The sequence below is a fragment of the Mytilus trossulus genome, chromosome 1, assembly GCF_036588685.1.
Source record: "Mytilus trossulus isolate FHL-02 chromosome 1, PNRI_Mtr1.1.1.hap1, whole genome shotgun sequence".
Classification (NCBI taxonomy): domain Eukaryota; kingdom Metazoa; phylum Mollusca; class Bivalvia; order Mytilida; family Mytilidae; genus Mytilus; species Mytilus trossulus.
In genome coordinates, this window is record NC_086373.1 from 109,607,634 (window position 1) to 109,620,593 (window position 12,960).

Here is a 12,960-nt window from a genome sequence, read left to right on the forward strand (position 1 = left end):
TTTCATTTTAAACACTTTTAAAAAAAAAAATATTTCAGAAACAAAAATTAGATAGACTTTAGTTTGTCAAATGATATATTTCATATAATATTGCAGATGAATTTGTTCTAAAATTGCATTTTTCGAACAATATCGTCAAATTATGACTTATATTTGTTCCCCCTTTTTTGCCGTTTTTTGAAAAATGTGACCATTTCCCAGTTTGACGACCAGGCAATTCTGAATGTACGACAAAAGACCTTTCAAATGATATATCATATAGCCGTGTGTTAGGTAGGTGCATTAAAAACCTCCGAATCCTTGTTTTTGCGCTCGCCTATAATGTTCTAGAGTGGAACTTTCAGATATCATATTCTACCCTAAAATGTCCTTCCCCGTACTAATGTGTATATAACTGTTATAATCTGTTTTAGGGTAGAACTGCACAATACTGTTTAAAGGGGTAATATTTTTGTTAAAAACTGGTCTTTATATTTACCTCGTCTGATGGGGGTACCTTTAACCGAGAAAATCTTTTCAGATTTGCAGTAGTTTCTTTTGCCAGCTGATTGGTATAGTGAGTTAACTGATGCCTAAAAGTGTAAGTCACATTTATAAACGTAAGAACAAAAAAGAGAGGCGGAATAATGAGTGTGTAAATGTCAATGTACTTTATAAACAGGAAATGTACAGATAAAACACCGGGTCACTTTCCTTTTCATATTTTTGTAGGAAGTGACATATCCTACCTCGTTTGTACATTTGTTGTTTTCTTTAATTACAAGTTGTATACTGAGTTGCCTATTTATAATTTTCTTTTTATATAATTTTAATATTGAAAAACCTTTATTGTTCTTTAATTATTAAATATCTTAATAAAACCATTAGTTGTTATCTAGATGTCTGTTATTCTCTTTTAACTTCATTATGTTCTTGCCGATAATAAATTAAACCCACTGGTCCCCTTCCTTACTTTAATTTTTATTTCCTGCATAAAACATTCTGGATGTTTATAACATGTTTTATATACTTCCTTTTCCTGTCTGTATTGATATATAGCAAAGTGGAAATAACATTAGAGTTAACCATAAAACTATAAAACCAGGTTCAATCCACCATTTTCTACATTTGAGAATGGGAATATTACAGTTGTTGTCCATTCGTTAGATGTGGGTTATCATTTGATTTTGCCATTTGATTATAGGGACTTTCCGTTTTGAATTTTCCTCGAAGATTAGTATTTTTGTTATTTTACTTTTATAGATACTTACACTTTATCTCTGGTCTCCTGTGAATCCTTCTTGGTTCCAATACGACTGATTAACTTCTGGATCTGAGATACTAGATATAAACAACTTGATTATGTATTACTTGTATTTATACAAGTACATTAAATAAATGAACTGAATATATTTGAATGGTTTTATACCAGTTATTTGGGGACCCTTTGTAGCTTGTTGGTCAGTATGAGCCAAGGCTCCGTGTAGAAGACCGTACTTTGACTTATAATGGTTTACTTTTATAAATTATGACTTGGATAGAGAGTTGTCTGATTGACACTCATGTCACATCTTCTTATATATCCAATTTAATAGATATAGCCGGAAGATGTGTGGTGTGAGTGCCAATGAGACAACTCTCCGTCCAAATAACAATTTAAAAAAAAAGTAAACCATTATAGGTCAATGTACGGCCTTCAACACGGAGCCTTGGCTCACACCGAACAACAAGCTATAAAGGGCCCCAAAATTACCATTCAAACGGGAAAACCAACGGTCTAATCTAAAGCCTTATTCATGTTTTCCAGAATTATGATAACCATGATAGGTAGTATGTATAGAAAAGTTGTAGTTGGATTATCTAATTCGTTCAACTCATCAAGGAAGAATACTTTTTGTGAATTATATTTTCTGAGTGTCTTACTTCAAAGACTATATGTTTTATGTTTTGCTATTATCCTACATGTAGTCATATGTTGTAATGTCCATCATTAACAGGAATAATAAATATCCTTATTCTTATTTGATGTTTGTTCTTTTTCGTTGTGTATTGAAGTCATGTGAGCAGAGTCGAGCTTTGATTCTTGTTTTGAAGTTTGTATGACTTAGTTTTATCTAATGAGTTCATGAACTTGTCGTACAATTAGGTGAATGGGTTAAGACTCATGAAACCCGTTTAAACACATGGCTTTTCCAAAGGATAGTGATGACCTTTTGGTTTGTTTTAAGTTGCAGTATTTAGAGTTATGTTTTGTTATTTTGATATTAGATGCATTGCATAACCCTAAGGTTCACATTTTTAATGTTATCCGCATCTACAAGTTTTCCATACAAAAATGAGTTTTTTTTGTTTGTTTACCACTCATTGCCTTGTTTTTATGATTTATTTAGAATAACTTGAACTTAGTCTCTATTCCTATTTATACAATAATATAATTAACAATGTTACCTGTACTTACCATTGTGTGTTATTTTCTGTATACTATGTGCAATCGTTTTTGATAATGTGTCAAACTCAGATTCTTCGTCGGTATCTATGAAAAATAGAAAAGTAGCATTTTAACTCCTTGGTTTGTTTTGACTTTTTCCAAGTGTTTTTTTTTCTTAAATAATCTCTACAAGAAAAGCTTGACAACAGATGTGTAGAGTGGAAATACATACCATAAGATTTAACTAAAACGTTTGAAACGTTGTATAGAATATAAAAATCTGTCATGTAAAGTTTTCAGTATTAATACGTTTTTTTTTAATAGGGCAATTATATGATTAGGGGCCAATAAATCAGTATTAAGTCAATTACAATGTATCAATTTGATAACGCTTATAGTGCAAACTAGGTATAAATTTGCAACTTCCGACAATGCAAAATTTTGTCGATATTTTGTACTTAAACTTCTTTCGTCGAAGACAACTTTAGATTTAAATACTTTCTTTTCGATGGTAGAAGGCTACAAACCATAATCTCAAGTACAGTGAAACTTGTAAAAAAAAAGAAAGAAAAAAGGAATCAAATGAATTTAAAGTGTTCTCTAAATAAAAATGACAGTAATAAATTCACACATGCGTATGTCGTCTTCCTTTACTTAATCATTCTAAATTGCATTATTTTCGAAAAATTAAGGACTAAATCTTATATAGATCTATTTGGTCAGATGTAAAAAATAGTATTGTAATAAATATTAACATTTCTTTTCAATGCTACGTGATAGTATTGTTTTCTGTCTATCGTTTGTCATTTATATTTTTTCTGTAGTAATACTCCTTTTGATTTTAAACTAACAACAGTCTTCTTCATATTTTTTTTTATAAAGAATAGAATTCTGACAAGAGAGCACTAACATTTTATAACACTTGTTTCGAATGTCAAACCGATTCATGTGTAGGACTCTAAACCGCAATAGTCGCGCTGATGTGAGATGGTTTGATGCTCCATTGCTTTTCATGCCTCTGTAGAAGTCCTTTTGTTTGTTTGTAAGAAGAGGTATTTTTTTTAAAATTAATAATGGGGATACATAAACTTTAAATCCAACGAGAAATAAGGAGTGATTGGTGGTAAAGCGAATGTTAACCTTCTATAGCGGATTTTTTTTTCGAATCTGCAAAAGATTGTTATGCCCCATTTATTGGCATTATGTTTAATGGTCTGTGCGCCCGTACATTCGTTCGTTCGTCCGTCCGTCCGTCTGTCCCGCTTCAGGTTAAAATTTTATGTCGAGGAAGTTTTGATGAAGTTGAAGTCTAATCAAATTGAAACTTAGTACACATGTTCCGTATGATATGATCTTTCTAATTTTTAAGCCAAATTAGAGGTTTTACCCCATTTTCATAGTCCACTGAACATTATAATGATGGTGCGGATGGGGCATCAGTGTACTATGGACACATTCTTGTTTATAACGTACGATGGAGCGTAGAATTCTCTCTAAAAACACATGTTCATATCCATGGGTGCGCAGACATACTAGCTCTCTGCATTATAATACTACGGTAAACAAAGACCTTATGAGAGGAATAAGGTGGAGATGAAATGTTAAAACAAATTTATGTTCACAAACAGAACATTAAAAAGGACTATCTTTCATTTTTTATACCTTATCTTTCTTAATAACAGATTCGTTGGGAGGTAAATCCTACTCTACCAAAGGAACCTCTACCATACGCTGTCATGTTGATATTTTGTATACCTTACCTTCCTTAATAACAGTCTGGTCGGGAGGGAAAATCCTACTCCACTAAAGGAACCTCGACCATACGCTGTCATGTTGATATTTTGTATACCTTACCTTCCTTAATAACAGTCTGGTCGGGAGGGAAAATCCTACTCCACTAAAGGAACCTCGACCATACGCTGTCATGTTGATATTTTTATACCTTACCTTCCTTAATAACAGATTGGTTGGGGGTAAATCCTACTCGGCAAAAGGAACCACGACCATACGCTGTCATGTTGATATTTTGTTATACCTTAACTTCCACAATAACAGTCTGGTCGGGGGTAAATCCGACTCCACCAAAGGAACCACGACCATACGGTGTCATGTTGACATGTTTATACCTTACCTTCCTTAATAACAGTCTGGTTGGGGGTAAATCCTACTCCGCCAATGGAACCACGACCATACGCTGTCATGTTGATATTTTGTGTACCTTACCTTCCTTAATAACAGTCTGGTCGGGGTAAATCCTACTCCACCAAAGGAACCACGACCATACGCTGTCACGTTGATATTTTTGTTATACCTTACCTTCCTTAATAACAGTCTGGTCGTGGGTAAATTCTACTTCACCAAAGGAACCTCTACCATACGCTGTCATGTTGATATGTTTATACCTTACCTTCCTTAATAACAATCTGGTCGGGGTCAATCCTACTCCACCAAAGGAACCTCGACCATACGCTGTCATGTTGATATGTTTATACCTTACCTTCCTTAATAACAATCGAATCTGGTCGGGGTCAATCCTACTCCACCAAAGGAACCTCGACCATACGCTGGCATGTTGATATTTTTTATACCTTACCTCCACTAATAACAGACTGGTCGGGGGGTAAATCCTACTCCACCAAAGGAACCACGACCATATGCTGTCATGTTGATATTTTTATATGTTAACACAAATGTTATAACAAGTTTACGGAAGACAATTTAAAATTATAAATTTAATTGAACGAGCTTTACCAGTGTTTAATTCAAATATATTAATTTGATTGAACGCACTTTACCAGTGTTACACTCTCTCATACCGAGATTAAATTGAGAAAAGGATCGCGAGCCAAAAATATACATGATAGGATTGATAAAGTTAATTGATGTTAAACATACGCCACTTTTGGCAGTTTGGTAATGTCGTAGTGGTTGGGTTTTTTTTGTTTGAGGAAGCTGGAGTTAACAGTTTAGGAATTCTCCATTTTTTATAAAATAACTGATTACTGTATCAACATATTAATCGTTCAGTTCAAATATAAAACATAATATACTATGCATCTTTTTTCTTGTCGGAAATGTGACAAACATGATAATGATAGTGCTGATGAGGCGTCAGTGCACGATGGACACATTAAATTTCTTGTTTATAACGTACGATGGAGCGTAGCATTCTCTCTAAAAAAACCTATTCATATCCATGGGTGCGCAGACATACTAGCTCTCTGCATTATAATATTACGGTGAACAAAGAACTTATGAGAGGAATAAGGTGAAGATGAAATGATAATACATGTTCACAAACAGAACATTAAAAAGGAAAATATTTCATTTTTTTTTATACAAAAGAGGGACGAAAGATACCAAAGGGATAGTCAAACTCGTAAATCTAAAACAAACTGACACCGCCATGGCTAAAAATGAAACAGAAAAACAGATAAAAAATAGTACACATGACACAATATAGAAAACTAAAGAATAAACAACACGAACCCCACCAAAAACTAGGGGTGATCTCAGGTGCTCCGGAAGGTTAAGCAGATCCTGCTCCACATGCGGCACCCGTCGTGTTGCTTATGTGATTACAAATCCGGTAAATAGTCTAATTCGGTAGGTCAAATTCATGAAAGGGAAGGGGATTGTAGTTACGACGTAAGGAACATATCCGATATCATTTGTGAAACGGTTATTCCATAACGGTCAACCAACTCGTGATGGCGTCCGTAAAATTTACAAAGGGATGATTTCAACTTCACCATTTGGAACTCTTGGTTTAATAGCTTCCTTGTAAGCAGTAACCCTCTATCAAGAAAATCATGATAGGAAATGAAAGCACGGGAATATCGTATCAATTGGGAGATATATACCCCGTATGTAGGTGCTGCTGGAATATTGCTACTTAGAAATGGAAAGTTCACAATTGGAAAGCTGAAATCATCTCTTTTGTCGTGAAGTTTTGTCTTCAACCGACCCTTATTGTCAATTTCTAGATATAAGTCAAGATATGAAGCCGACTTAATTGTATCTGTAGTATCCTTTATCTCCAATTCGATGGGATAGATGCGATCCACATAGTCACAAAGTTTTGAATTGTTTAGTGAAAGAACGTCATCTATATAGCGGAAAGTAGAGTTAAAGGATATTGCTAACTTCTTATCTTTCTTCCTAAGAAGTTCCTGCATGAAGTCAGCCTCATATTAATAAAGAAACAAGTCAGCAAGTAGAGGTGCACAGTTTGTTCCCATTGGGATACCGACAGTCTGTTGAAAAACACGTCCTACGAACGTAACAAATATGTTGTCAATCAAGAAATCAAGCATCTTGATAATATCGGTTTCAGAGAAATTTTTGTTTGAATCAGAATGATTCTTTACAAAGTAGGATTTATCCCTCCCTAAGACAAGATACTTGTATCTACGTTGGCCATTCTTTTTTATGAAGCAAAGTAATACCAACTCTGTTAATTTGTCTTAAAGTTTGGAATGAGGAATACTTGTGTAAAGAGTAGAAAAGTCAAATTTTTTAATACTGTTACAAGATGAAAGAGAGTTAGATTGTATGTACTCTAAAAGCAATATACTGTTGTTTGTAAGGACACTTATGTAGTTTAGGTATCCAATACAGTGATGGAAGATCTATTTCTTCATCTTTGGTTGAAATACCAATGGAACAAAGAACAGACCTATGATTATCCAGGATTTCCTCTTTGGTAAGTGTCGTGAGGGTATATGTTGGGTTTCCAAGTGAATTGTCTATACTTAATTCGTTTATCAAGCAATTAATGTAATGACTTTTACAAAAACGATGTTATTTGGGGCTTTGTCTGCGGGGACAACAACATATTTATCATGGAGGTCAGATAGGTGTTTAACAACATTTGGATCTTTGAAGATTGACGTAGCATGGGCATTGATGGACACATTCAGTTTCTTAATTCTGATTTGTATTAACGACTTCACTGCCTTAATCCATTCGGATAGAGTGTCTACGTCTTCCTTCTCGCGCTTAGCCCATTGCCTGGCATAATCCTCTACTGAATCCATCAAAATTTTAAAGTTGTATTTCCAATTGATGGATTTAGGCTCACGATATTTCGGACCTTTTGATAACACGTTTCGTAGAGAAGTGTTATTTACAATGTTAAGGTCACCGGTAATAACGTGGCCAGCAGAATTATATGTGAATTGGGAACTAGCACAAGTGCAATCAGGAGGTTTAGACTTGAAGTCGTCAATATCGAGATCCTGCAAAACGCGTTTGTAATTGAAAATTTTAGTTGCAATAGGTTTGGTATAGGTATAAGAAATTATTGATACAGACTGGTCTTTGAAATAAGGAGGTATTTTCGATTGAACTAATTTATAATGAAGGATATTGCCTAGGTTGACGCCATCGAGACCTTTATTGGCAAAGGAAAGATTTAGAAAAGATCTTTTCTCTTTTTCATCTTTTCCAATGCGAACTGGCTTGAAAAGTCTGTACTAGCAATATCCGAAATTATAGCTTGTAGTTTGTATTGGTTCGAATGAGGGTTTGTAACAGTGGATTCCAAACATAAATTGAACAGAGATTGATGTTTTGAAAGGGGTAATGAATAAAGTTTCGTGCGAATGTGATGAATACCTAACGGTTTTTGTATGCATGGCAGCAAGTCATTAATAGAGACATCATGCAGAGAGGGTGATGTATAATGACGATGGCCATGACTACGTCTACGTCGAGGAGTCGAGTTTAAATATTCATCAAATTCACCGAGTTACACGAAGGACTAGATAGAATACCTATACCATCAATTTTGTCATTGCAGCCATACGGTGTTGCAGTTCCCAATTGTCTAATCCAGTAGTCTTCTTTTTGTCTACGGAGAGTCGTTGAAAGATTAGGATTGTTCGAGCTATGGTATATTTTTTCGATAATTCGAACTGTCATAGAAACGATGGAATGATTGGGCTGATTGAAATGCTGGTATAGAATGTCGTTAGCATTGAGGTTAATGTCTGATCTATGACCGCACATACGTTTGTTTAGCCTTCCTTTCGTTTCACCGACGTATACAAATCCGCAAAGGTTGCACTCTAATCCGTAGACGACATTTATTGATTTACAATTCAGATCATCGTAACTTCTGGTAAAATATGACTTCTTCGTAAAATTGCTAGTGAATTCAGCATCTGTAATTAAAATAGCACAAGTTTTGCAGCCTTTGGTCTCACATTTTGAAATGCGACAGTGTTGTACTGTGTCATCAAAAACCAAAATGTCTTTAAGGAGAACTGAACAAGGCTGTATATGTGTAATATTGCTGTTGTCACTAGGACGATGATCTGAATGAGCCGTGTTTGGGATATTTGTCATGTGTGATTAGGGGACACCTGCCGTATCAGACGACACCGTGTCCATGGTGACGTCTGTTTCGGACCTTTTTATACTGGGCGACGTCCGAGCCAGTTTCCTGTTAGTTCTTCGTGAGTTCATGCAATTGAAGTTTTGCTACTGGGCGGATGATGTCCTCGGGGACAAAATGTCCACCAGTAGAGACATCGACCCAGTGGTAATAAAAGAGGGACGAAAGATACCAAAGGGATAGTCAAACTCGTAAATCTAAAACAAACTGACAACGCCATAGCTAAAAATGAAAAAGACAAACAGAAAAACAATAGTACACATGACACAACATAGAAAACTAAAGAATAAACAACACGAACCCCACCAAAAACTAGGGGTGATCTCAGGTGCTCCGGAAGGGTAAGCAGATCCTGCTCCACATGCGGCACCCGTCGTGTTGCTAATGTGATTACAAATCCGGTAAATAGTCTAATTCGGTAGGTCAAATTCATGAAAGGGAAGGGGATTGTAGTTACGACGTAAGGAACATATCCGATATCATTTGTGAAACGGTTATTCCATAACGGTCAACCAACTCGTGATGGCGTCCTTAAAATTTACGAAGGGATGATTTCAACTTCACCATTTGGAACTCTTGGTTTAATAGCTTCCTTGTAAACAGTAACCCTCTATCAAGAAAATCATGATAGGAAATGCAAAAGCACGGGAATATCGTATCAATTGGGAGATATATAAATTAATAACAGTTTGGTCGGAGGTAAATCCTACTCCACCAAAGGAACCACGACCATACGCTTTCATGTTGATATTCTTTAAACCTTACCTTCCTTAAGAAAAGTCTGGTCGGGAATAAATCCTACTCTGCCAAAGGAACCACGACCATACGCTGTTCTGTTGATATTTTTATATCTTACCTTCCCAAATAACAGATTGTTTGGGGTAAATCTTACTCCAGCAAAGGAACCACGACCATACGCTATCATGTTGATATGTTTATACCTTACCTTCCTTAATAACAGATTGGTTGGGGTAAATTCTACTCCACCAAAGGAACCACGACCATACGCTGTCATGTTGATATTTTTTATACCTTACTTTTCTTAATAACAGATTGGTCGGGGGTAAATCCTACTCCGCCAAAGGAACCTCGACCATACGCTCTCATGTTGATATTTTTTATACCTTACCTTTCTTAATAACAGATTGGTCGGGGGTAAATCCTACTCCGCCAAAGGAACCTCGACCATACGCTGTCATGTTGATATTTTTTATATGTTAACACAAATGTTATTACAAGTTTCCGGAAGACAATTCAAATATATTAATTTAATTGAACGAACTTTACCAGTGTTACACTCTCTTATACCGAGATTAAATTGAGAAAAGGATCGCGAGCCAAAAATATACATGATAGGATTGATAAATTGGTAAATTGATGTTAACGCCACTTTTGGCAGTTTTGTAATGTCGTAGTGGTTTGTTTTTGCTTGTTTGAGAAAGCTGGAGTTAACAGTTTAGGACTTTTTTTTTTATAAAATAACTGATTACTGTATTAATTAACATATTAATCGTTCAGTTCAAATATAAAAAATAATCTACCTTATGCATCTTTTTTCTTGTCGGAAATGTGACAAACTTTCGTGGTTTATTCTACATATCATATAATATATGTATGGTTATTCAAGGAGCATTAGCTGTCAAATTTATATTCACAGATTAGGCTCAAAATTTTTATATTTGATTAACTGACACGTATTTTCAGTCCAGAAATAATCCACAGCCCCTATTAAAAGGTGTATGGGTTGGGGGGAAATCCATGGAAAATTTTGGATATGGTTCAGAAAAACGTGAACCTGAAATAGATAAATAAAAATATTTTATGGAAATTTATGCAGTTAATTTAAGAAAATTTCGGCAAATCAGGAGCCATCCATTAGAAGGCAAATATAACAGTTTAAAAATTCATGGAATATATATATATAAACGGTTGCTTTAGTTAATCTAAGATTTGAGCTTGTATGTATACCGGTACATCGTGTTGCATTGCGAAAGCCCATTATATCTTTGTATCTTTTCCGCGACTGTCATTAAAGTGAGAGGTTTTATTAGCTATAAAACCAGGTTTAACCCACCATTTTCTATGATAAGAACATGATTAGACTAAGTCAGGAATATGACATTTGTTATCCATTCGTTTGCTATGTTTGAGCTTTTGATTTTGCCATTTGATAAGGGACTTTCCATTATGACTTTTCCTCGGAGTTCAGTAGTTTTGTGATTTTAATTACTTTTTTCAAAACAGATTGAAGAAAAACTCAGCAATTATTCAAACGCGCATTTTTACACCCGCAATGAAAACCTTCTTTCCTTTACGGGTAGACTTTATATACATAAATTAAGTGGTAAAAGAAAAAGCAAAATGAGTATGTTAAATTTGATGTATACCTTTTTGTGATTCTTCGTTACATTTGTTGTTTTTAAAGTGATATTAAGATGATAACATAATATTGACTGCTGTACCCCTATTTTTGACATTTTTACTCTTTGAGTATGTTTGTTTTGTTCATACATTGTTGACAATGTAATGGAATTTGATGCGACTGTCATACAAGTGAGAGGTTTAGCTAGCTATAAAACCAGGTTCAATCCACCATTTTCTACATTAGAAAATGCCTGTACCAAGTCAGGAATATAACAGTTGATATCCATTCGTTTGATGTGTTTGGACTTTTGATTTTGCCTTTTGATCTTGGATTTTCCTTTTTGAATTTTCCTCGGAGTTCAGTATTTTTGTGTTTTTACTTTATACAGGTGCGCAGTAAGCACCCTCCGGAATTTCTATAACATTTTGCCTGAACGTGAAAGTGCCATCAAGTGGCAATTGATTTGGTTTGCATGAACATATTCATAATCAAAGAATCTTACAATTGAACGTCTGTGCGTTTTATCTTCTTATTTTCGGATGGTTATTAGATAAAGCATAAGTCATCGGCGCGCTTACGATTACGTTAAAATATGATTAAAAACCAAGACTTTTAATGATTGTATTTTAAATCCCGGCATGCAAAAATCAGGAGAAAACGTCACGACCTACAGGAAGAAGTTGATATTTTTTCATTGATTATTGAATTTCTCCTTTATTACTGCACATATAGCGATAAAACTTTATGAATATATATATTATGTCATGATAAACATATTTAAACCATAAGTAAAAAATCGTGAATTTTCCCTTTAAAATCAATCAGTTTCGAATATTTTTTTTTTAACTTTATATTCCGGATTTATTAAGTCCTTTCCTTCTTTGTTTTTCCCTTTTAGAATTTTCAACCTGTGTTCCGAACGCCTACGATAACACCCAAAACTTGAAAATGGCAACAATCACAACAGGTGCACGTGTATTTATTTATTTTAAGTGAAACACTATTAACAAGTTTATATTTATGTGATGACATTTATGTGTTGTCGATGTACGATTGAAAGATTAACTTTATCGTGTCGTTTCTATAATTAGAATTGTAAAAAAACTAAAAAAAGACGAAAAGTATTTTCTTGACAAAAGTACCACTCATAAATTATATGAAAATAAGGAGATGTGGTATGACAACTAGCCACAAAAGTTAAAATTAAGTTGATGTTAACACAGACATGTGACAGAGTTGTCAAGCAACAACTGGAGATTTGGAAATTTTCAGCTGGAGTTCGGTCCTCATAACTGGAGATTTTTTACCGACATCTTTATCGACGTACGCAATGTTTTTTTGGTGTTTAATCTGCATATTTTCCTTTTTTGTTAATGATTCTATAACTCCATAGCCATTTTTACTTGATAGAAATAGAAGATAAGGGTTTGTTTATATATTAGTTTATTATATGTAAAGTTCAAGATAAAGTGATCATCCATCATATATAGTTGGTAAAAAGTATCTCTGCTTAAACTATATTGTCAATTTTGGTACCACTACTGAACAGTGGTGTTGCATTGATAGAGTTGTAAGCTTTCTGGTGGGTTTGCTGTCTCCATATGTGTGGTCAAGTCATTAGGGTCACCATAGTCAGCTTTGCAACAAGTGTAGTAGGCATACATATCATATTTGAGATCATTAAGACATATGTCTTTGAGGTTACGTAATATAACTGGTCATAACTGTTCAACGGTTCAATGTTTTTAACTGCATCACATCAAAGTCGTTGTTTTTACAACTTTTAAA

At 34.4% G+C, this 12,960-nt stretch overlaps 2 protein-coding genes across 6 annotated transcripts in view; one reads left to right on the plus strand and one right to left on the minus strand.

The window, feature by feature from the left end:
- Positions 1-10,007, minus strand: part of LOC134697297 (syntaxin-7-like) — a 57,662-nt gene extending 47,655 nt beyond the window's left edge. For all 5 annotated transcript variants that reach the window (XM_063559479.1, XM_063559538.1, XM_063559506.1 and 2 more), the window contains exons 1-4: positions 9,937-10,007; positions 2,438-2,512; positions 1,251-1,320; positions 479-572 (exon numbers count right to left, since the gene is read on the minus strand). In XM_063559479.1, the coding sequence (XP_063415549.1) occupies positions 479-572; positions 1,251-1,320; positions 2,438-2,512; positions 9,937-10,006 (309 nt within the window). In that variant the 5' untranslated portion in view covers position 10,007. The remainder of the gene's footprint in view (positions 1-478; positions 573-1,250; positions 1,321-2,437; positions 2,513-9,936) is intronic.
- Positions 10,008-12,093: 2,086 nt separating this feature from the next.
- LOC134697343 (unhealthy ribosome biogenesis protein 2 homolog) overlaps positions 12,094-12,960 on the plus strand; it is an 80,285-nt gene continuing 79,418 nt past the window's right edge. Inside the window, exon 1 of the mRNA XM_063559557.1 lies at positions 12,094-12,139. Coding sequence (XP_063415627.1) covers positions 12,121-12,139 — 19 coding nt within the window. The 5' untranslated portion in view covers positions 12,094-12,120. The remainder of the gene's footprint in view (positions 12,140-12,960) is intronic.